The sequence below is a fragment of the Eulemur rufifrons genome, chromosome 2 (assembly GCF_041146395.1).
Source record: "Eulemur rufifrons isolate Redbay chromosome 2, OSU_ERuf_1, whole genome shotgun sequence".
Lineage (NCBI taxonomy): Eukaryota > Metazoa > Chordata > Mammalia > Primates > Lemuridae > Eulemur > Eulemur rufifrons.
The window spans coordinates 5,233,014-5,254,371 of NC_090984.1; the positions used below are offsets into that span (position 1 = coordinate 5,233,014).

Genomic DNA, 21,358 nt, shown 5'->3' on the forward strand with positions numbered 1-21,358 from the left:
GCTTTTACCAAAAACAGCAAATGCTGGCATGGATGTGGAGAGATAGAAACACTCATACACTGCTGGTGGGACTGCAGACTAGTGCAACCTCTGTGGATGGTAGTATGGAGATACGTCGAAGGACTAAAAGTAGAACTACCATTTGATCCAGCAATCCCACTACTGGGTATTTACCCAAAGGGAAAAATGACATTCTACAAAAAAAAAAAAAAAAATCTGCACTCAAGCGTATATAGCAGAAAAATTCACAATTGCAAAGATGTGGCAACAACCCAAATGCCCATCAATATGTGAGTGGATTAATAAAATGTGGTATATGTGTACCATGGAGTTCTACTCGGCCATAAAATACGGTGATCTAGTACCTCTTGTATTATCCTGGATGGAGCCTGAGCCCATTCTTCTACGTGAGATATTACGAGAATGGAAAAACAAACATCGCATGTACTCACCATTAAACTGGTACTAATTGATCACAACTTATGTGCACATATGGAGATAACATTCATAGGGTGTCAGGCAGGTTGGAGTGCGGAGGGGATGGGTAAATTCACACCTAATGGGCACAAAGCACACTAACTGGGTAATGGGCAAACTTGTAACTTTGTCTCAAACTGTACAAAAGCAAATTATGTAACCAAAATATGTGTATCCCCATAATATTCTGACATTTAAAAAAGAGCCATATAGCAGAAGACAAAAATAGAGAGTATCTTGGAACAGGAAAGTATCTGGGGGCTGGGCATGCTTGTAGCTCTGACTCAGTGGTGCAAAGACAATTTATGTGACCAGAGCATTTGTACCTCTGTAATATGCTGAAATAAAAAAAGAAAGAGACAGGAATGACAAACTCAAAAGTGAAAGTCTGTGGTATTAGATATTTATCTACAATAAAATTATACAAATGATCTTATAACTTCTCAAATGCAGTTGATCATATAGGGTTAATACAGTGTGAGATGAATAGGAATCTCCAAATCCTTTTGACCTGTAATTTGAAAATAATGCAAAAATCAGTTGGATATCCTAGAGCAGTAATCTTTATATAAGAATACATTAAATTCTATAATGCAGCTAAGATCAAAGAAGTTGAAATATCAGAAAATAACTAGAAGGAGCAAATTGTACTTGCACAATCTGACTCATGAATCACCATTTCAGGCTCTAGAGCTTAGAGTACTGAAATCACACACACTTCTTGCAAAATGGTATTTTTTTACTGCTTCGCTCTGAAGAACTGCTTCAGAGCCCTCTTTATGTCTTTATTCCTCAGGCTGTAGATGAAGGGGTTCAGCATGGGAGTGACCGCCGTGTACATCACCGAGGCTGTTGCGCTGAAGTGTGAGTTGTGTGTAGCAGCAGAACTCAAGTACACCCCGAGGCTTGTGCAGTAAAATAAGGAGACAACCGCGAGGTGAGATGCACAGGTGGAAAATGCTTTATACTTCCCCTGAGCCGAGGAGATTGCACGTACGGAGGAAACTATCTTAGAGTAAGAGTAAAGGATCCCAGCCAGGGAACCACCACCCAGCAGTAGAGCTGAGAAATACATCACCATGTCAATAAGAAAGGTGTCAGAACAGGCCAGGTGGATTATCTCATTAAGTTCACAGAAAAAGTGGGGGATTTCCAAGTCCAGACAGAAGCACACCCACAGCACCACTAAGCTTTCTAACAAGGAACTCAGGGCACTCATGATCCAAGACAGCAGCACCAGCAGCCCACAGAGCCTGGGGTTCATGGTGACCACGTAGTGCAGTGGGTGGCAGATGGCCACAAACCGGTCATAAGCCATCACGGTCAGGAGGAAGCTGTCCAACCCTACAAAGAGTACAAAGAAGTCCATCTGGGTGACGCAGCCTGCGTAGGATATGACTTTGCTGTGTGTCTGCACATTCGCCAGCATCTGTGGGACAGTGGTCGAGACCAAGCAGATGTCAGAAAAGGACAGGTTGGAGAGGAAGAAGTACATGGGGCTGTGCAGGTGGGAGTCTGAGACTGCGGCCAGGATGATGAGCAGGTTCCCGAGCACAGTGATCAGGTGCATGGACAGGAACAGCCCAAAGAGGACGGGCTGCAGTTCTGGATCCTCTGAAAATCCCAGCAGAAGAAATTCTGAAATGCGTGTATCATTTTCTGGCTCCATCTGGTTGATGGGAAAACTAAAAGTGAGAAGGAGAGCATGACACAAGCGTGCATTACAAACCTGTCAGAAGTGCTATCACTTATATTTTAAAGTCAAAAGTTAATTTCTGTTTTTAAATTTTTATTATCTTTGACAAGTAAAATTGTAAGTATCTTGCACAACATGATGTTCTGAGGTACATATAAATTATGCAATGGCTAAATCTAGCTATTAATTATTGTCATCTCCATTGCCTCATGAAGTCCTCATTTTTGAGGTGAAAATACTTAACATTCACTCCTTTAGAATGTTTTAAGAATACAATATATCATCAACTGTAGTCTCCATGAGGCTATCCAATAGATCTCTTGGACTTATTCCTCCTATGTAACTGTGATTTTGTATCTACTGACCAACATCTCCCCACCCCTCACCCCAGCCCTCCCAGCCTCTGGTAACATCCATTCTATAAGAACTTAATTTCTATATTTTGTGTGAGGACCTGGTCCCTGTTAGGGGATCACCTGGAATCTCTCATTAAGAATTTCTGCCCCACTCACAGCCTTTCCCTGAGGCTATATATTCTAAAGGAGTTTTTTTTTTTTCTTGTTTTTTTGTTTGTTTAGTGTGAGACAGGGTCTCATTCTCTCGCTACTGGAGTGCAGTGGCATCATCATAGCTCGCTGCAGCCTCGAACTCCTGGGCTCAAGTGATCCTCCTGCCTCCTTCTCCCAAAGTGCTAGAATTACAGGTGTGAGCCGCCTCACCTGGCCTGTATTTCAAAATTTTAATGAGAAAATCTTTCACACATTTGATGAATATAAAGTAAATTTTGACATGTTCCAGGCACTGTCTAGACAATGAATGAATGATGCTATGAAACAGAAGTCCCTGCAATCGAACGACCAGAGACAAAATACAAGCAAATAATAAAATTCACCACCTGCTGTGTTAGATGGTGTTGAATCCTATGAAGAAAAAGAAAGAGGTAAAAAGGAAAGCATGGGAGTTTTTTTCTTTTCTTTTCTTTTCTTTTCTTTTTTACTGGGCATTCAGGAAAGAGCAGCAGACAAGGTGAGAATTCAATCGACACCATGAGGCAGACAGGAGGGAGTCACAGTGCTCTCTGCAGAAGTGTGTGCAAGGCAGTAGAAATGATCATGAAAGACCCCGAGGAAATTGTTCCTCAGGTGTTCAAAGCCTGCAAGGAAGCCAGTGAGGCAGGGGAATGAGCAAGAGCAGAGTGATGAGAGATGGTGTCTGGGGATGTCGAGGAATGAGGTGGCCTCCTGGCTGCTGAAACTTGAAGACACAAGGAGTCCCTCTGTCCAGACATTGTTGCATTTGTACTTTATTCATTTGGTTACAAAGGTGTCCCAGGAATTGCAATGTATCCCCTCTTTGTTTCCCGCTGTGGCCTTGAATCTTAGCCTTTATAGTATGAGTACCTTTGGAGCACAGAGCCCAGGTGCCCTTTCCCTGAAAGACGGCTTCACCCTAAGCGTGCACACACAAACACACACACACAAACACCCCTAATGCATCCACACATGCAGCACACTGTGGCCTCCCAGAGACGTGTGACTCCCATGCTCTTCTAACTCCTGCTCACACTAGTAGAAAAGAATGGAATACAGGCAAGTTGTCAACGTCAAATTGTCTTTTCCCAAGAGAATAATGAAATGGTGCCCAGAAATTCCAGTTTGGAAATCTCCCATATACATTTAACCTTGAGGCTTGATTTGGTATGGCCATTTTCTGCCTTGTGTTTAAAGTCTGGGGAATGGATGCGCTTGAAGCTCTGACTTGGAGGGGTGGGGGGCATGGGAAAGATATGTAACCTAAACTTCTGTACCCCCATAATATGCTGAAATAAAAATAAATAAATAAAAACAAAATATTTTAAAAATCTGCCCAGCTACAAAGAGAGAGAGAAATTAATTGGACCTCAAGGGGAGGCCAACCCAATAAACTCAGGTAGTCTCTAAGGGACAGTGAGGAAGAAATAACTTCCTTAGTTTGCAAGACATTCCAACTCCTGGCATATCCCCTAATGTCCAGCAAAAATATTAAAAGACAAAGGTATGTTTACTCTCGTGATTATTTCTTTGGCTGTGTAGAAGCTTTGTAATTTGATCAGGTCCCATTCATTTATTTTTCTTCTTGCTGTGATTGCCTTTGGGGTCTTCTTCATAAATTCTTTGCCTAAGCCAATGTTTAGAAGACTATTTCCAACGTTTTCTTCTAGAATTCTTTTTTTTTTATTTCAGCTCATTATGGGGGTACAAAAGTTCAGGTTATATATATTGCCCATGCCTCCCCATCCCCCCGAGTCTGAGCTTCAGAATTCTTGTAGTTGCATGCCCTAGGTTTAAGTCTGTTATCCACCATGAGTTGATTTTTGTGAGCGGTGAAAGATGTGGGAACGACCCAAGTGCCCATCAATACATGAGTGGATTAATAAAATGTGTTGTGTGTGTGTGTGTGTGTGTATACACCATGGAGTTCTATTCAGCTACAAGAAACAATGGTGATATAGCACCTCTTGTATTATCCTGGATAGAGCTGGAACCCATTCTACTAAGTGAAGTATCCCAAGACTGGAAGAATAAGCACCACATGTACTCACCATCGAATTGGATTTAACTGATCAACACCTAAGTGCACATATAGGAATAACATTCATCTGGTGTCAGGCAGATGGGAGGGGGGAGGAGATGGATATATACGTGATCCAAATGAGTGGGAACTTCACCAGCTTTGATTACTTTAGCATTTTCACAAATGTACGTGCATAAGTGTGCTTTTTATAGAGCAAAATTAAAGCAAAGAGAAGTGAAATAAAAAGAATGCCAGGGGAATAAAGCCACATTATTTCAAAACTACCATCTCAAACAAAACTGAACGGAACAGAAATTAACTGACACAGGATATAAAATGACAATAATTTAATAATATCAAAATAGAAAAATTATTTAACTAGCAACCATGTAATACTACTCAACTACAAAAAACAATGGTGATCTAGCACCTCTTGTATTCTTCTGGATAGAGCTGGAGCTCATCCTTCGAAGAGAGGTATCACAAGGATGGAAAAACATGCACCACATGTACTCGCCATCAAACTGGTAATTGATCAACACTAAGGTGCTCGTGTGCTAGTAACACTAACTGGGTGCCAGTCAGGTACGGGGGGTGGGGGATGGGTAAACCCACAGCTAATGGAGATGGGCACACTGTGTGGGGGAAGGACATGCATGTGGCCTGGCTTGAGTAAGGCAAATGCCTTTCATGTAACAAAAATATTTGTACCCCCATAATATCCTGAATTAAAAAAGAAAACACAAAAACCCTAGGCATAGAATTAAACAACATATAATGCACCTAGAATGTTCTGGCACATAGCAGATACTCATCATTTATTGAATGAATCAGGAAATAGGTCTCACTATATATGCATATTTAATATATGACAAGGCCATATTTCAAATTGGTTGGAAAAGGCTGGATTATGGAATAAATGCTGGCATAAATGTCTATGGACCTGGAAGGCATAGAAATTTGTCCTGGTCTCACATCTTACAAAGAACTATCTTGTTTAAAGACATTAGGGTAAAAGTAAATAATACTTGTTAGATGAATATGCAGAAAACCACATAAAAAATCTACATATAGGCAAATCATCTTATCTAAAGCAAGAAACAAGGGAAGGTAGGCATATATAGAGAGATAATAAAACTTAAAACTTTTTATGACCAGAAATGTTCTCCTAAGTGTCAATGAAGAAACAATAACCTATAAAAATCATCTGAAATGGTGATGACTGTAGAACACTGGGTAGACAACAATAAGCAAATCAAAAGCGTGATCTTGTACATGCATCTTTGCTCAAGCCCAGTAATAGTTTAAAACAACAAGAAATCTCTTTCAAACCCTTCAGCCTGGGAAATAACTTAGCTGCCACATTGAATGGGGACAGAACTTTTAAATAGGTGGCAAAGTAGTACGCTCTAATTTTCCTGGCAGAAATGTGAAGTATTACAAGATCCTGGGAAAACAATCTGAATACAGTTATACATATTAAAAATATGGATATTCATTAACTTGAGGTTCTCAATCCCAGCACTACTGAAATTCTTGCTCAGGTCATTTATTTTGGGGGAGTTTGTCCTGGGCATTGCATTAGTTTCCAAGCTTCTCTGTTCTCTGCTGACTCTTCTCCAGGTTGAAAGCCAAACGTGGCATTGTTCAATGTCACCTGGGTGACAAAATCCCCACCCCCACCTTGAGAAAAAACCACATATCACTTTAGTCAGATGATAAAGAATGATTTCCAAATGATGGCCAAAGGTGAGGCAACCTCTAGAAATAGACCTAATACAAAGCCAAAAGGCACAATTAGAAATAAGAAAGGCATGGAAACAAACTCAAAATGTATGTATAAATGACAATTTATTTGGCCAAATCACACAGAACTTTCTATATTTACAATGCAATTAGTCAATGCACTATGACTGTGCTACACGAGATGTATATTGTTAATGCATTCTTCTCAAATACATTGACACTTACATAAATGAACTAAACAACAAAATGCCAAAATTGGTGAAAAAATCCAAATGTTTAAAGAATGCATGAAAAAAGGAATAAAAACACTCAAAAGCCACCATACGAAAGCACAGAATGTGCACAGTTTTCAACACAGTGATACATGTCTAACACACACAAAACTAAATTGAGCCTCCCAGGTAAGGAAATAATTGCAATGTAAAAGTCATTATTATACCACCTTTCACCTGTTAAATAAATTTCAGTTTTCATTTGAATAGCCAGCATGGGGGAAGATACTGCAAAACGTTTGTATCATGAACTGCTATTGTCAAGTAGTATTTGGAGGAAATGCATTGGTCTGGATCTTTCTTATCAATATGAAACATGCCTAAATATGCCCCATCTTAAGAATAAAAACCAAATGCCTGTACTTCAGTTTATATCCCTCCACGGTGAAGACCCTATTTCTCTTCTGCACTTAGTTGCTAAGACATTGGTTGTATGTTCTGCTTCCTCTGGAACCATCTTAAATCCTCCAGTTTCTTTTCTAATTGGGCTTCCATTATCATCACTTAATTGTCACCTATCATCCTCCATTGCTGCATTCAATATTCACTTCTCTTTTTAGCATCATAAGTAAATACATGAATCAATTAATTAATCTAGCAAGCAAGCAAACAACCACAGCAAGCTCTCCACTCTGGCTAAGCTAGATTTTCTCCCAAGTGACCTCAACGATATATTCATGGCTTCCATTCTTCATGACCTTTCCTACAACATCTACTCGACTATTGGACTCACCTTGATGGGTTTTCTGAAAGGAAGATCTCCATGTGCGTGTCAGAATTCCTTCCTGGATGGTTGACCATGGGTTTCGAAACTCAGTCCAAAGACAAGGCAGAAGGGAAAGGGGATACATCAGAACTTGAGGCAGATGTAGGACTCCAAAAGAGACAACCATGTCTCATCCAGCCCAGGGCTGTGTATGATAGGGCCAACAGCAGGGGAGATATTTCCAGCTTTGTATTTCTGCTTATTAGGCACATTTCCCTCTTGCGATTCCAACCCTGTGCACATCATTTCCCTCAGGGACATTGCTCTGCACAGAAAGAACTGTTTTTCTGTTGCATACTCTGTCCCCAAGACACTGGATTATATATGAGGTGGATCCGGTCTTCATTGCTGCTTCTCCACGGACTTGCTTGCCTTCCAGAGACCTAACCTGTTAAGACTTGAACCCAAATCTGAGTGAAAATGTTCTCCAAAATATAAACTGAGGAAGCTGTCCTGAATAGGTCACTTTGATCTCCAAAGCATTGACAGGTGATTGGAACACAGACTTTGATATCTCCAAAAAATTGCTGTTCCCCTCTTTGCCAAGGGGTAAACTGTGTTCTCTTGATCGGAAACCATTGATAACTGCATCGCTTGCTTTCGTGAAGCTTTTGCCAAAACAATTAGAAATTTCATATTTATAAAACAGAGTTAAGAGCTGTTAGTTTATCCTTCATTTGTAAAAGAGTTTAGACATCTTAAGAGATATGTTTAGATGTTTTTATGCAAGTTATCCTGAGTTTAGCACCCTATAAGGATGATCTCATTCAACTTTTTTTATATTGTGTAACATTTTGTTTTATTTTTTATATTTATTTTTATTTCATCTTATTATGGGGGATACAGAATTTCAGGTTACATACGTTGCCCATGTACCGCCTGTTCCCACAAGTCAAATCTCCAGGCGTGTCCTTTCCCCAGACAGTGCGTGTTGCACCCATCATGTAGGTATATATCCATCCCCTCCCCACCCCACCCCCCGAGTCAGCACCATCAAGCGTGACCATTCCCCAAACGGTGTGCAATGCACTCATTATGTAGGAATACACCCATCCCCTTGCCCCACCCCCCACCTCAGTCTGATATCCAATTGGTATCGATCCCAGATGTGTATTTAGGTGATGATCAGGGAAACCAATTTTCTGGTGATTACATGTGATGCTTGTTTTTCCATTCTTGGGATACTTCACTTAATATAATGGGTTCCAACTCTCTCCAGGAGAACCATAGAGATGTCGTATCTTCATTATTTCTTATACCTGAGTAATATTCCATGGTATACATATACCACAGTTTACTAATCCAATCATGTAATGATGGGCATTTGGGTTGTTCCACATCTTTGCAATTGTGAATTGTGCTGCTATAAACATTCGGGTACAGGTGTCTTTGTCATAGAATGACTTATGTTCTTTTGGGTAGATGCCTAATAATGGGATTGCTGGAATGAATGGTAGGTCTATTTGAATCTGTTTAAGGTATCTCCATAATGCTTTCCATAGGGGTTGCACTAGTTTGCAGTCCCACCAGCAGTGTATGAGTGTTCCTGTCTCTCCACATCCACGCCAACATGTGTTGTTTTGGGACTTTTTGATAAAGGCCATTCTCACTGAGGTTAAGTGATATCTCATTGTGGTTTTGATTTGCATTTCTCTGATGATTAGGGATGTTGAGCATTTTTTCATATGTTTGTTAGCCAGTCTTATATCTTCTCTTGAAAAATTTCTATTCATGTTCTTTGCCCACTTTTTGATAGGGTTGTTTGATTTTTTCTTGCTGATTTTCCTGAATTCTAAATAGATTCTTGTTATCAGTCCTTTATCTGATGTGTAGTATGTGAAAATTTTTTCCCATTCTGTTGGTGGTCTGTTTATTCTTGTGACTGTTTCTTTGGCTCTGCAGAAGCTTTTTAATTTAATCATGTCCCATTCATTTATTTTTGTTGTTGCCATGGTTGCCTTAGGGGTCTTCATAAATTCTTTGCCTAGGCCAATGTCTGTAAGAGTCTTTCCTACATTTTCTTCTAGAATTCTAATCGTTTCACACGTACGGTTTAAGTCTGTTATCCACCATGATTTGATTTTTGTGAGAGGTGAAAGCTGTGGGTCCTGTTTCAGTCTTCTACAAGTGGCTAACCAATTCTCCCAGCACCATTTATTGAATAGGTATTCTTGTCCCCAGAGTATGTTTTTGTCTGCTTTGTCAAAGATTAGGTGTCTATATAAGGATGGTTTTATATTTGGATTTTCTGTTGTGTTCCACTGGTCTGTGTCCCTGCACTTGTGCCAGTACCAGGCTGTTTTAAGAACAACAGCCTTGTAGTATAGTTTGAAGTCTGGCAAATTAATACCTCCCATTTTGTTTTTATTGCTTAAAATTGCTTTTGCTATACGGGATCTTCTGATTCCATACAAAGTGTATAATTATTTTCTCTACGTCTGTGAAAAATGATGTTGGTAGTTTAATAGGGATTGCATTGAATCTGTAGATCACTTTGGGTAGTATAGACATTTTAACAATGTTGATTCTTCTAATCCACGAGCATGGTATAGTTTTCCACCTATTTGCAAGTTCTGCTATTTCTTTTCTCAGTGTTTCATAGTTTTCCTTACAGAGGTCCTTTACCTCTTTAGTTAGGTATATTCCTAGATATTTTATTTTCTTTGTTGCTATTTTGAAGGGTATTGAGTCTTTAATTTGGTTTTCTGATTGACTGTTATTGGCATATATAAACGCCTCTGATTTGTGTATATTAATTTTGTAGCCTGAGACTTTGCTATATTCGTTAATCAATTCCAGGAGTCTCATGGTTGAATCTTGGGGGTTTTCCAGATATAACATCATATCATCAGCAAAAAGTGAGAGTTTGATCTCTTCCTTCCCTATTTGGACTCCCTTGATTCTGCTCTCTTGCCTGATAGCTCTCGCAAGGACTTCCAATACTATGTTGAAAAGTAATGGGGACAGTGGGCAGCCTTGTCAGGATCCAGTTCTAAGTGGGAATGCTTTCAATTTTTCCCCGTTCAGAATGATGTTGGCTGTGGGTTTGTCATATATGGCTTGTATCATTTTTAGGTAGGTTCCATCTATGCCTATTTTGTTAAGTATTCTTATCATAAAAGGGTGTTGAATTTTGTCAAATGCTTTTTCTGCATCTATTGAGAGGATCATATGGTTTTTGTTTTTGCTTCTATTTATGTGGTGAATTACATTTATAGATTTACATATGTTGAACCAACCCTGCATCTCTGGGATGAAGCCCACTTGGTCGTGGTGGATTATTTTTTTGATAAGCACTTGGATTCGATTTGCTAGTATTTTATTGAGAATTTTTGCATCTATATTCATGAGAGAAATTGGTCTGTAGTTCTCTATTTTTGTTGCATCCTTTCCAGGTTTTGGTATCAATGTTATATCGGCTTGGTAGAACGTGTTGGGGAGAATTCCATCCTTCTCAATATTGGAGAATAGTTTATGTAGGATGGGCACCAGTTCTTCTTTGTATGTATGGTAAAATTCAGGTGTGAACCCATCTGGACCAGGGCTTTTCTTTTTGGGAAGTTTTTTTATTGCTGTTTCGATTTCAGTTCTTGATATTGGTCTGTTCAGGTACTCTATTTCTTCCTGGTTGAGCCTGGGAAGACTATGTGTTTCTAAAAATTTGTCCATTTCCTCCGCATTCTCCAGTTTGTGTGCATAAAGATTTTTGTAGAGTTCATAGATGTATCTTGTATCTCTGTGGCATCGGTTGTGATTTCTCCTTTCATGATCCTAATGGAGCTTATTAGAGATTTTACTTTTGTGCTCTTGGTTAGTCTAGCCAGAGGTGTGTCTATTTTGTTTATCTTTTCAAAGAATCAACTTTTTGTTTTATTAATTTCCCTTATAGTTTCTTTGTTGTCCTTTTCATTTAATTCTGATTTGATCTTAGTAATTTCTCACCTTCTGCTGGGTTTGGGGTCATTCTGTTCTTCTTTCTCCAGCTCTTTGAGTCTATTCATTAGGTTGTCTATTTGCAAGTTTTCTGTCTTTTTGATATAGGCATTTATGGATATGAATTTTCCTCTCAGGACTGCTTTAGCTGTGTCCCATAGATTTTGATAAGTTGTATCTCCATTGTCATTTAATTCAAAGAAACTTTTGATTTCCATCTTATTTTCTTCCTTTATAAAATAATTGTTCAGGAGGAAGTTGTTTAGTTCAATGACTTTGAGTAGGAATGAGGGTTTCTGTTTGGGTTCATTGTTACTTTTATTCCGCATGGTATAATTTCTATTTTTTTGAATTTTTTAAGACATGCTTTATGTCCTAGGATATGGTCAATCTTAGAGAATGTCCCGTGAGCTGATGAGAAGAATGTATATTCTGTGGACTTTGGGTAGAATGTCATGTAGATGTCAGTCATGCCCATTTGTTCTAGCATTCTATTTAGGTCCATTATGTCTTTGTTTATTTTCTGTTTAGAGGATCTGTCCTGTACTGTCAGTGGGGTGTTAAAGTCTCCAGCTATTACAGTATTGTTATCTATCATTTGGTTGAGATCAAGTAGGGTTTGCTTTATGAATCTGGGTATACCTAGGTTGGGTGCATATATATTGAGTATAGTCATGTCTTCTTGTTGAATTGTGCCTTTAACCAGTATATAGTAACCATCTTTGTCTTTTATTACTTTTGTTGGTTTGAAAGCTAAGTTATTGGAAATTAAGACTGCCACACCAGCTTTCTTTTGGTTACCGTTTGCTTGAAATATCGATTTCCATCCTTTTATTTTCAGGCTAAATGCATCTTTGCAGGTTAGGTGAGTTTCCTAAAGACAGCAGATATTTGGTTTGTGTTTTTTTATCCATTGGGCCAGTCTATGTCTCTTGAGTGGGGAATTCAAGCCATTCACATTTATTGAGAAAACTGATAAGTGGGACAGTTTTCTGTTCCGCTTGTTGGGTAGAACTTCATTGCTATGTTTTCTCTCTTGGGCCATTGTGGTATCTGGGATTTGATCTTTAGCTCTTGAATACTTTTACATTCATGGGTCTTTCTTGTGCTGATCCGTGTGTAACTCTCTTTTGAGTACTTCTTGGAGGGCTGGTCTTGTCTTGGTGAATTCCCTCAACCTTTGTTTATCTGAGAATGTCTTAATTTCTCCTTCGTATAGAAAACTGAGCTTAGCTGGGTACAAGATTCTAGGCTGGGCATTATTCTGTTTCAGAAGAGTGAAAATGGGGCCCCAACCTCTTCTTGCTTGTAAGGTTTCAGTTGAGAAATCTGGCGTAATTCTGATGAGCTTTCCTTTGTATGTTACTTGTTTCTTTCTCCTTACAGCTCGAAGAAGGGACTCTTTAGTGGATATTTTGGTCAGCCTGATGACTACGTGGCATGATGTTTTACTATTTGCTATGAATCTCCCAGGGGTCCTTTGAGCTTCTTGAATCTGTATGTCTAGAGTTTTAGCAAGGCCTGGAAAATTTTCCTCAACTATGTCTTCAAATAGCTTGTCCAACCCTTGCTTATTATCTTCTTCACCCTCAGGAATGCCAATAACTCTCACGTTAGGTTTCTTCACATAATCCCACATTTCTTGAAGACTCTGATCATTTCTCTTATTTCTTTGATCTATCTCTGTGACTGACTTACTTAGTTGGAAAGAGTTATCTTCAATCTCTGAGATTCTTTCCTCTGTTTGATCTACCCTGCTCTTGAGACTTTCCACAGTGTTTTGTAGCTCTCTGAATGAATTCTTCATTTCTAGGAGTTCAGTTTTGGTTTTTCTTCAATATTTCAATTTCTTTAGTGAATTTTTCCTCCAAATCCTGTATTTTTTTTTTTTTTGTGGTTTCTTTGTGTTGGTTATCCATTGTTTCTTGTGTATTATTCAGCTTGTTTATAATCCATAATTGAAATTCTTCCTGTAACATGTTGGTGTTTTGAGTCTGGTTTGTGTCAAATGGTTGAGAGCTGGTATTTCTCTTTGGGGGTGAGATTTCCGTTTGATTCTTTGTGCTCCCCGTGTTTTTTCGCTGGGCCCTTCCCATCTAGATATATTGTTGGATCTTTTCTTACAGATTTAGTCTGGTTAACAGCACACCTTGTACTCTGTTCTTAGGCTGTGAAGCAGTCTAGGTATGTTGCTTCCTTTGTCAAGAGGGGGAGACTGTTGTGTATTGTTTAGAGTTTTTTCTATTTCAGTTGGGGGGCTGTGTCTGGTGGGTCCAGCCCTAGAGGATTGGAGTGATCCAAGACCGCTTTGGCGAGTTAGGACACTGTGTTGTGGTCTTTCAGTAGGCAGGCAGGGTCCACACTAGTTGCAGACAGAAATTCTCTCTGTTTGTTTGTTTATTTGTTTGTTTCCCTTTGGTTCTTCCTCTATAGGGATGGTTTCTGTCTCTTTCCGCAGGAAAGATACTAGCTATGGAAATTGGACGGTGCCCTTGCTTGCTCAGCGCCCCTGCTGCTGCAGCTCCCACAGACAAAAGTCTGCCCTGGCCCAATATCCCCAGGGACCAGGCTCCACACTCTCGCGTCTGGAGAAGTACTCAGTGTTTACACAAGGCCGGGGCTCCTATAGAGGGTCCGTGGACCAGGGGAGGGAGCTGCCCAGGGAGCCTCTTGGCACCCTATGGCTCTGCAGCAACTTGGCTGTGAGCTCCAAGATGGCGATCGCGCACCCGCAGATCGCCAACGCTGGGGGTGACTGCTCAAGGTCTGGTAGGTACCAGAGCCAGGGGCCTGGTGAGTTCCGAAGCCCCCCATGACTCCCCAGCTAGAAGACAAAAATAGAGAAGAAAAAAATAAATAAATAAAATAAAAAATAAATAGACAAGGCTAGGCAGGGTAGGGCAGGGCAGGGCAGGGCAAGGGAAGGCAAAAAAGAAAAAAAAATTAAAATAAAAAAAATAAAATCTGTAGTTCAGTGATCCTTTGTTTTTTTACACCTTAGCGCAGCTCTGCCCCTCCTTACTGAGCGAGGGCCCCGGCTGAGATTCCCCCAGGGTCCAAGCTGTTTTTCCGGTAATGTCTCCTGCCCACCGTGTTTATGTATATCCCGCGCTCTTGGCATGGGTTCAGAGAATAGCGGAGGGAGCCGCCCAGGGAGCCACTCGGCACCCCATGGCTCCGCAGCGGTTTCACTGTGGATTTCAAGATGGCGCCTGCGCACTCGCAGAACTCTGGGACTGGAGGGGATTAATGTTCCAGGTTTGACAACCATCAGAGCCAGGGGCCTGGCAGGCAAAGATGCCCTCTGGGGCTGTCTGGCTAGTGAACTGCCAAAAAAAAGCAGAAGAATACACAAAAATGAGATCTATAGTTCGGCGACCCTATGTTTTTTTACACCTTAGCGCAGCTCTGCCCCTCCTTACTGAGCGAGGGCCCCGGCTGAGATTCCCCCAGGGTCCAAGCTGTTTTCCCGGTAATGCCTCTTGCCCACCGTGTTTATGTATATCCTGCGCTCTTGGAGTGGGTTCAGAGAATAGCGGAGGGAGCCACCCAGGGAGCTCTCAGCCCCTTATGGCTCCGCAGCGGTTTCACTGTGGATTTCAAGATGGCGCCTGCACGCCCACAGAAAGCTGGGACTGGAGGGGATTAACATTCCGGTTCAGCAAACACCAGAGCCGGGGGCCTGGCAGGCAAAGGCCCTCACCGGGGGCCACTGGCTGGAGAACCAACGAAAAAAGAAGCAAGGAGATACAAAGAAATCCATTGTTCGGGGACCCTTTGCAGTTTTCCGCCTTGGCGCAGTTCCTTCTCTCCTCGCTAAGCACGGTCTCAGCTGAGATCCCCCAGGGTCTAAGCTGTTTTCCCGAAAAAGCCTCCTGGTCTGCAAAGCCCCACGTCTCCCTCGGTGATTCTGCACCGGCTTGAGGCAGGTCTCTAAATAAGTGGGTGTGGAGGTCATGGGGAGAACAAGCCGCTTTCCTAGGAGGCTGCCCCCACCCCACCCAATGATGGGGTGGGTGTAGCCGACCCGCACTCCACTGTCTATTGTCCGTCCCGCACTCTCCAGAATTTCGCAATCTTATTTCTCGTTCACCTCAGACTTTTCTCACTCTGTGTGTCTCTCGTTGATTCTCCGTGGATTCACACCACTTTTCTTGTGGGGGAGTGGTCCTCTACCATTGTGGTAGGTCCGGATTCATGCCTTCCTCTCCGGGAGCATAAATCCAGGCAGTCACCACCACTCCGCCATCTTCCTCCATATTGTGTAACATTTTAATTCGTAACATTCCATTTCATTTTTTTCTGTTGTGTAGCATTCCAATTGCTAACATTCCATTCTATAATATTTTATTCCATAAACCCTCCATTCCATTCGATTCAAATTCATTACATTCTGTAACATTCCATTCTGTGACATTTAATTTTGTAACATTCCATTCTGTGACATTACAATGTGTCACATACCATAATGTGACATTCCATTCTCTAAAATTCCATCCTGTGCCATTTCATTCAATGCCATTACATTCTGTGACATTCCATTCTGTCCCATGCCACTCCATTCCATTATGGAGCATTCCCTTCCCTGACGTAATATTCCGTAACATTCTATATGGTGACATTTTATTCCATGAAATACCATTAAGTGACATTCCATTCCCTAACATTTCATTCTGATACATTTAATTTCATAGCATACCATTCTGTTCTATTTTGTTAGGTAATATTATATTCAATAATATTCCATTATGTTACAAGAGCTCATTTAATTTTGTAAACATTTATTTATTATTTGTCAATCAAGAATGAAATTAAAACATTAAATTCAAAAATAAAAATCGACTAATCACAAAAGGCAAAAAGGTAGCAAGAAGGAGCAAGAGATTTGTAATAACATGGAAACATGCTGATTTTTCTGAGTTCTAAATAGATTCTTGTTATCAGTCCTTTATTGGATGTGTAGCATGCAAAATTTTTTTCCCATTCTGTAGGTTGTCTCTTTGCTCTCTTGACTGTTTCTTTGGATGTGCAGAAGCTTTTTAATTTAATCAGGTCCCATTAATCAAGTCCCCATTTTTGTTGTTGCTGTGATTGCCTTTGGGGTCTTCCTCATAAATTCTTTGCCTAGGCCAATGTCTATAAGAGTCTTTCCCAGAATTCTAATAGTTTCACTCCTAAGGTTTAAGTCTGTTATCCACCGTGATTTGATTTTTGTGAGAGGTGAAAGCTGTGGGTCCTGTTTCAGTCTTCTACAGGTGGCTATCCAGTTTTCCCAGCACCATTTATTGAATTAGGATTCTTTTCCCCAGAGTATGTTTTTGTCTGCTTTGTCAAAGATTAGATGGTTATATGAGGATAGTTTTATGTCTGGATTTTCTGTTGTGTTCCACTGGTCTGTGTCCCTGCCCTAGTGCCAATACTGTGCAGTTTTAATAACCACATATGGAAAAATGCCCGACATCTCTAATCATCAGGGAAATGCAAATCAAAACCACAATGAGATGTCACTTAACTCCAGTAAGAATAGCCTTTATAAAAAAAAGTCCAAAAATAATACATGTTGATGTGGATGCAGAGAGACAGGAACACTCATACACTGCTGGTGGGACTGTAAACTAGTGCAACCTCTGTGGAAAGCAATATGGAGATACCTTAAACAGATAAAGGAAGACCTACCATTTGATCCAGAAATCCCATTATTGGGCATCTACCCAAAAGAACAAAAGACATTCTATTACAAAGACATCTGCACCCAAATGTTTATACCAGCACAATTCACAATCACAAAGATATGGAAACAATCAAATGCCCATTGATACATGAGTGAATTAATAAAATGTGGTATATGTATACCATGTAGTACTACTCAGCTATAAGAAATAATGGTGATATAGAATCTCTTATGTTCTCCTGGAAAGAGTTGGAACCCATTCTACTAAGTGAAGTATCCCAAGAATGGAAAAATAAGCACCACATGTACTCACCAGCAAATTGGTTTCCCTGATCACCAGTTAAGTGCACATATGGGAATAACACCAATTGGATGTCGGGCAGATGTGGGGTGTGGGGAGAGAGGATGGGTGTATATCTACATAATGAGTGTGATGTGCACTGTCTGGGGAATGGACACGCTTGAAGCTCTGACTCGGGGGGGGTGGGGCATGGGCAATACACATAACCTAAACTTTTATACCCCCATAATAAGCTGAAAGAAGAAAGAAAAGATGGAAACATGTATAAAGGTGATTTATTTCTAGTGATGATGTGGAAAAATATTCTACATCAAAAAAATTGTGGTTTCACTTAGAACTGGAACCAGACAAGGTTGCCCACTGTCCCCACTGCCATTCCACATAGTGCTGGAAGTCCTTGTGAGAGCAATCAGGCAAGAAAGCAGAATCAAGGGTGTCCCAATGGGGACAGAAGAGATCAAACTCTCACTCTTTGCAGATGATATGATATTATATCTAGAAAACCCCAAGGATTCAACCAAGAGACTCCTGGAACCAATAAATGAATTCAGTAGAGCCTCACGATACAAAATCAATACATACAAATCAGAGGCATTCATATATGCCAATAATAGTCAAACTGAGAACCAAATCAAAGACTCAATACCCTTCATAATAGCAACAAAGAAAATAAAGTACCTAGGAATACATTTCACTAAGGAGGTAAAAGACCTCTATGAGGAGAACTATGAAACACTGAGGAAGGAAATCGCAGAGCATGTAAACAAGTGGAAAACATTACCATGCTTACGGATCAGAAGAACGAACATTATTAAAATGTCTGTACCACCCAAAGTGATCTACAGATTCAATGCAATCCCTATTAAATTACCAACATCATTTTTCACAGATATAGAAAAAATAATTTTACACTTTGTATGGAACCAGAGGAGACCCTGTTTAGCAAAAGCAATTTTAAGCAATAAGAACAAAATAGAAGGTATTGATTTACCAGACTTCAAACTGTACTACAAGGCTATGGTTATGAAAACACCTTGGTATTGGCACAAGAACAGGGACACAGACCAGTGGAACAGAATCAAGAATCCAGATATAAAACCATCCTCATATGGCCATCTAATCTTTGACAAAGCAGACAAAAACATACTCTGGGGAAAAGAATACTTATTCAATAAACGGTGCTGGGAAAACTTGATAGCCACATGTAGAAGACTGAAACAGGACCCACAGCTTTCACTTCTCACAAAAAGCAAATCACAGTGGATAACAGACTTAAACCTTAGGAGTGAAACTATTAGAATTCTAGAAGAAAGTGTGGGAAAGACTCTTATAGACATTGGCCTAGGCAAAGAATTTATGAAGAAGACCCCTAAGGCAATCACAGCAACAACAAAAATAAATAAATGGGACCTGACTAAATTAAAAAGCTTCTGCACAGCCAAAGAAACAGTCACGCAAGCAAACAGACAACCTACAGAATGGGAAAAAATTTTCACATGCTACACATCCGATAAAGGACTGATAACAAGAATCTATTTAGAACTCAGGAAAATCAGTAAGAAAAAATAGAATAACCCTACCAAAAAGTGGGCAAAGGACATGAACAGAAATTTTTCAAAAGAAGACAGAAGAATGGCCAAGAAACATATGAAAAAAATGCTCAACATCTCTAATCATCAGGGAAATGCAAATCAAAACCACAATGAGATATCACTTAACTCCAGTGAGAATGGCCTTTATCAAAAAGTCCCATAACAACAAATGTTGGCATGGATGCGGAGAGACAAGAACACTCCTACACTGCTGGTAGGACTGCAAACTAGTGCAACCTCTGTGGAAAGCAATATGGAGATACTTTAAACAGATACAAGTAGACCTACCATTTGATCCAGCAATCCCATTATTGGGCATCTACCCAAAAGAACAAAATACATTCTATAACACAGATATCTGCACCCAAATGTTTATACTAGCACAATTCACAATTGCAAAGATGTGGAAACAACCCAAGTGCCCATCAATCCATGAGTGGATTAATAAAATGTGGTATATGTATACCATGGAGTACTACTTACCTATAAGAAACAATGGTGATATAGCACCTCTTGTATTTTCCTGGATAGAACTGGAACCCATTCTACTAAGTGAAGTATCCCAAGAATGGAAAAATAAGCACTGCATGTACTCACCATCAAATTGGTTTCACTGATCATCACCTAAGAGCACATTTAGGAATGACATTGATCGGGTGTTGGACATATGTGGGTGGGGGAGGGGATGGGTGTATGCATATGTAATGAGTGCGATGCGCACTGTCTAGGGGTTGGACACGTTTGAAGCTCTGACAGGGGGAGAGGGGACAAGGGCACTATACATAACCTAAACTTTTGTACCCCCACAATATGCTGAAATAAGAATAAAAAATAAAATAAATAAAAATTTAAAAATGTGCACAATTTTCAAAAAAGAAAGTAAAAGGTTAACAGAACAGCAGACACTATTCATGAAATAATTGCAAGTAAGGGCCTCCTTAGTATTCCCATTTTGACCCATAAAAATAATTTTTTTCATTTGAATATCCAGCATGAGAGAAGATACTGTGAAATGCACATCACGTGACCGACCATTGCAAGGTAATATTTGCAAGCAATCCACTGGTCTGGATCTTTCTAATGAATACAGAGCATGCTAAAATACACTTACCTTAAATTTTTTTTAAAAACCCTTCAATTCATCCCATAACACCCCACAACTAATAGTCTACCTTCTACTTCTTTTTTTTAATTTTGATTTTTTAAATTTTATTTCAGAATATTATGGGGGTACAAATGTTTTGATTTACATATATTGCTTATGTACCATTTGAGCCTGAGTTTCTTTAACTGCAAAAGCCCATGGACATATTCTAATTTTATTGGAACCACTTTATGTCTTGCATTCCTTATTCAGTTTCATCCAAGTGGACTTCCACACTTATTACTTAATTGTCAACAATGATCCCGGCATTGCTGAGTCTGGCAGGCATTTTTTTTTTTTTGAGACAGAGTCTTGCTCTGTTGCCCAGTAGAGTGCTGTCGCATCATTCTAGCTCACAACAACCTCAAGCTCTTGGGCTCCAGAGATCCTCCTGCTTCAGCCTCCTATGTAGCTGAGACTACAGGCATGTGCCACTACGCCCGGCTAATTTTTTTATATATATTTTTAGTTGCCCAGCCAAATTTCTTTCTATTATTTGTAGAAACAGGGGTCTTACTCTTGCTCAGGCTGGTCTTGAACTCCTGAGCTCAAGCAATCCTCCTGCCTCGGCCTCCCACTAGGATAACAGGCGTGCGCCACCATGTCCGGCTGACATTTATCTTTTTAACATATCAAATAAATTAATTATAAATTAATTCATCAACCAAGAAAAGAAATGCATCAATCTCTTCACTTGCGCTAGGCTGGTTTGGCTTTCAGGTGGTCTCTGGGTAAACGTCCTCTGTTTTCATTCTTTCTGAACTTTGGCTGCAGGACTGACTTGGCTCTCAGACTCACCTGTGTGGGGTCTCTGAGAGGAAGGTGTCCATGTGGAAGTCTGAATTCTATCCTGGACTGTTGGGGATGGAGACCAAAACTTCATCCCCAGACAAGACAGAAGGGAGGAGTGAAGCATTAGTCCCCTAACCAGAAGGAGGACTGCAAAAGATTGAACAATATTCCATCCATATCTAGGCTGTACATTCTTAAGGACAACAGCAGGTGACATACACTGAATTTACCGCTCCTTATATCTGCCAATTAGGCATATTTCCCTCTTGTTATTCCAACACCTGAGCACCTGGTTTCTCTGTGTGTCACTGTTCTAAAAAGAAAGAAAAATTTTCCTGCTGATTCTGTTCCCAAGACACCAGGTGAGAATTCAGGTGAATCCAGTATATTACTCCTTCTCTTTCAGCTCTGTGCC

At 40.1% G+C, this 21,358-nt stretch overlaps 1 protein-coding gene and 1 pseudogene across 1 annotated transcript; one reads left to right on the plus strand and one right to left on the minus strand.

Annotated features, from left to right (window-relative positions):
• The window catches only part of LOC138399495 (cytochrome P450 4F2-like), an 859,494-nt pseudogene that overhangs the window by 637,519 nt on the left and 200,617 nt on the right, over positions 1-21,358 (plus strand).
• Positions 1,217-2,146, minus strand: LOC138399429 (olfactory receptor 7A17-like). Its single transcript, XM_069493851.1, has one exon. It carries the CDS (start codon positions 2,144-2,146, stop codon positions 1,217-1,219), a length of 930 nt encoding a protein of 309 aa, XP_069349952.1.

Bases quoted from the DNA above. Each gene is read 5' to 3' on its own strand.
- LOC138399429 (XM_069493851.1), bottom strand. From the start codon at position 2,146: ATGGAGCCAGAAAATGATACACGCATTTCAGAATTTCTTCTGCTGGGA.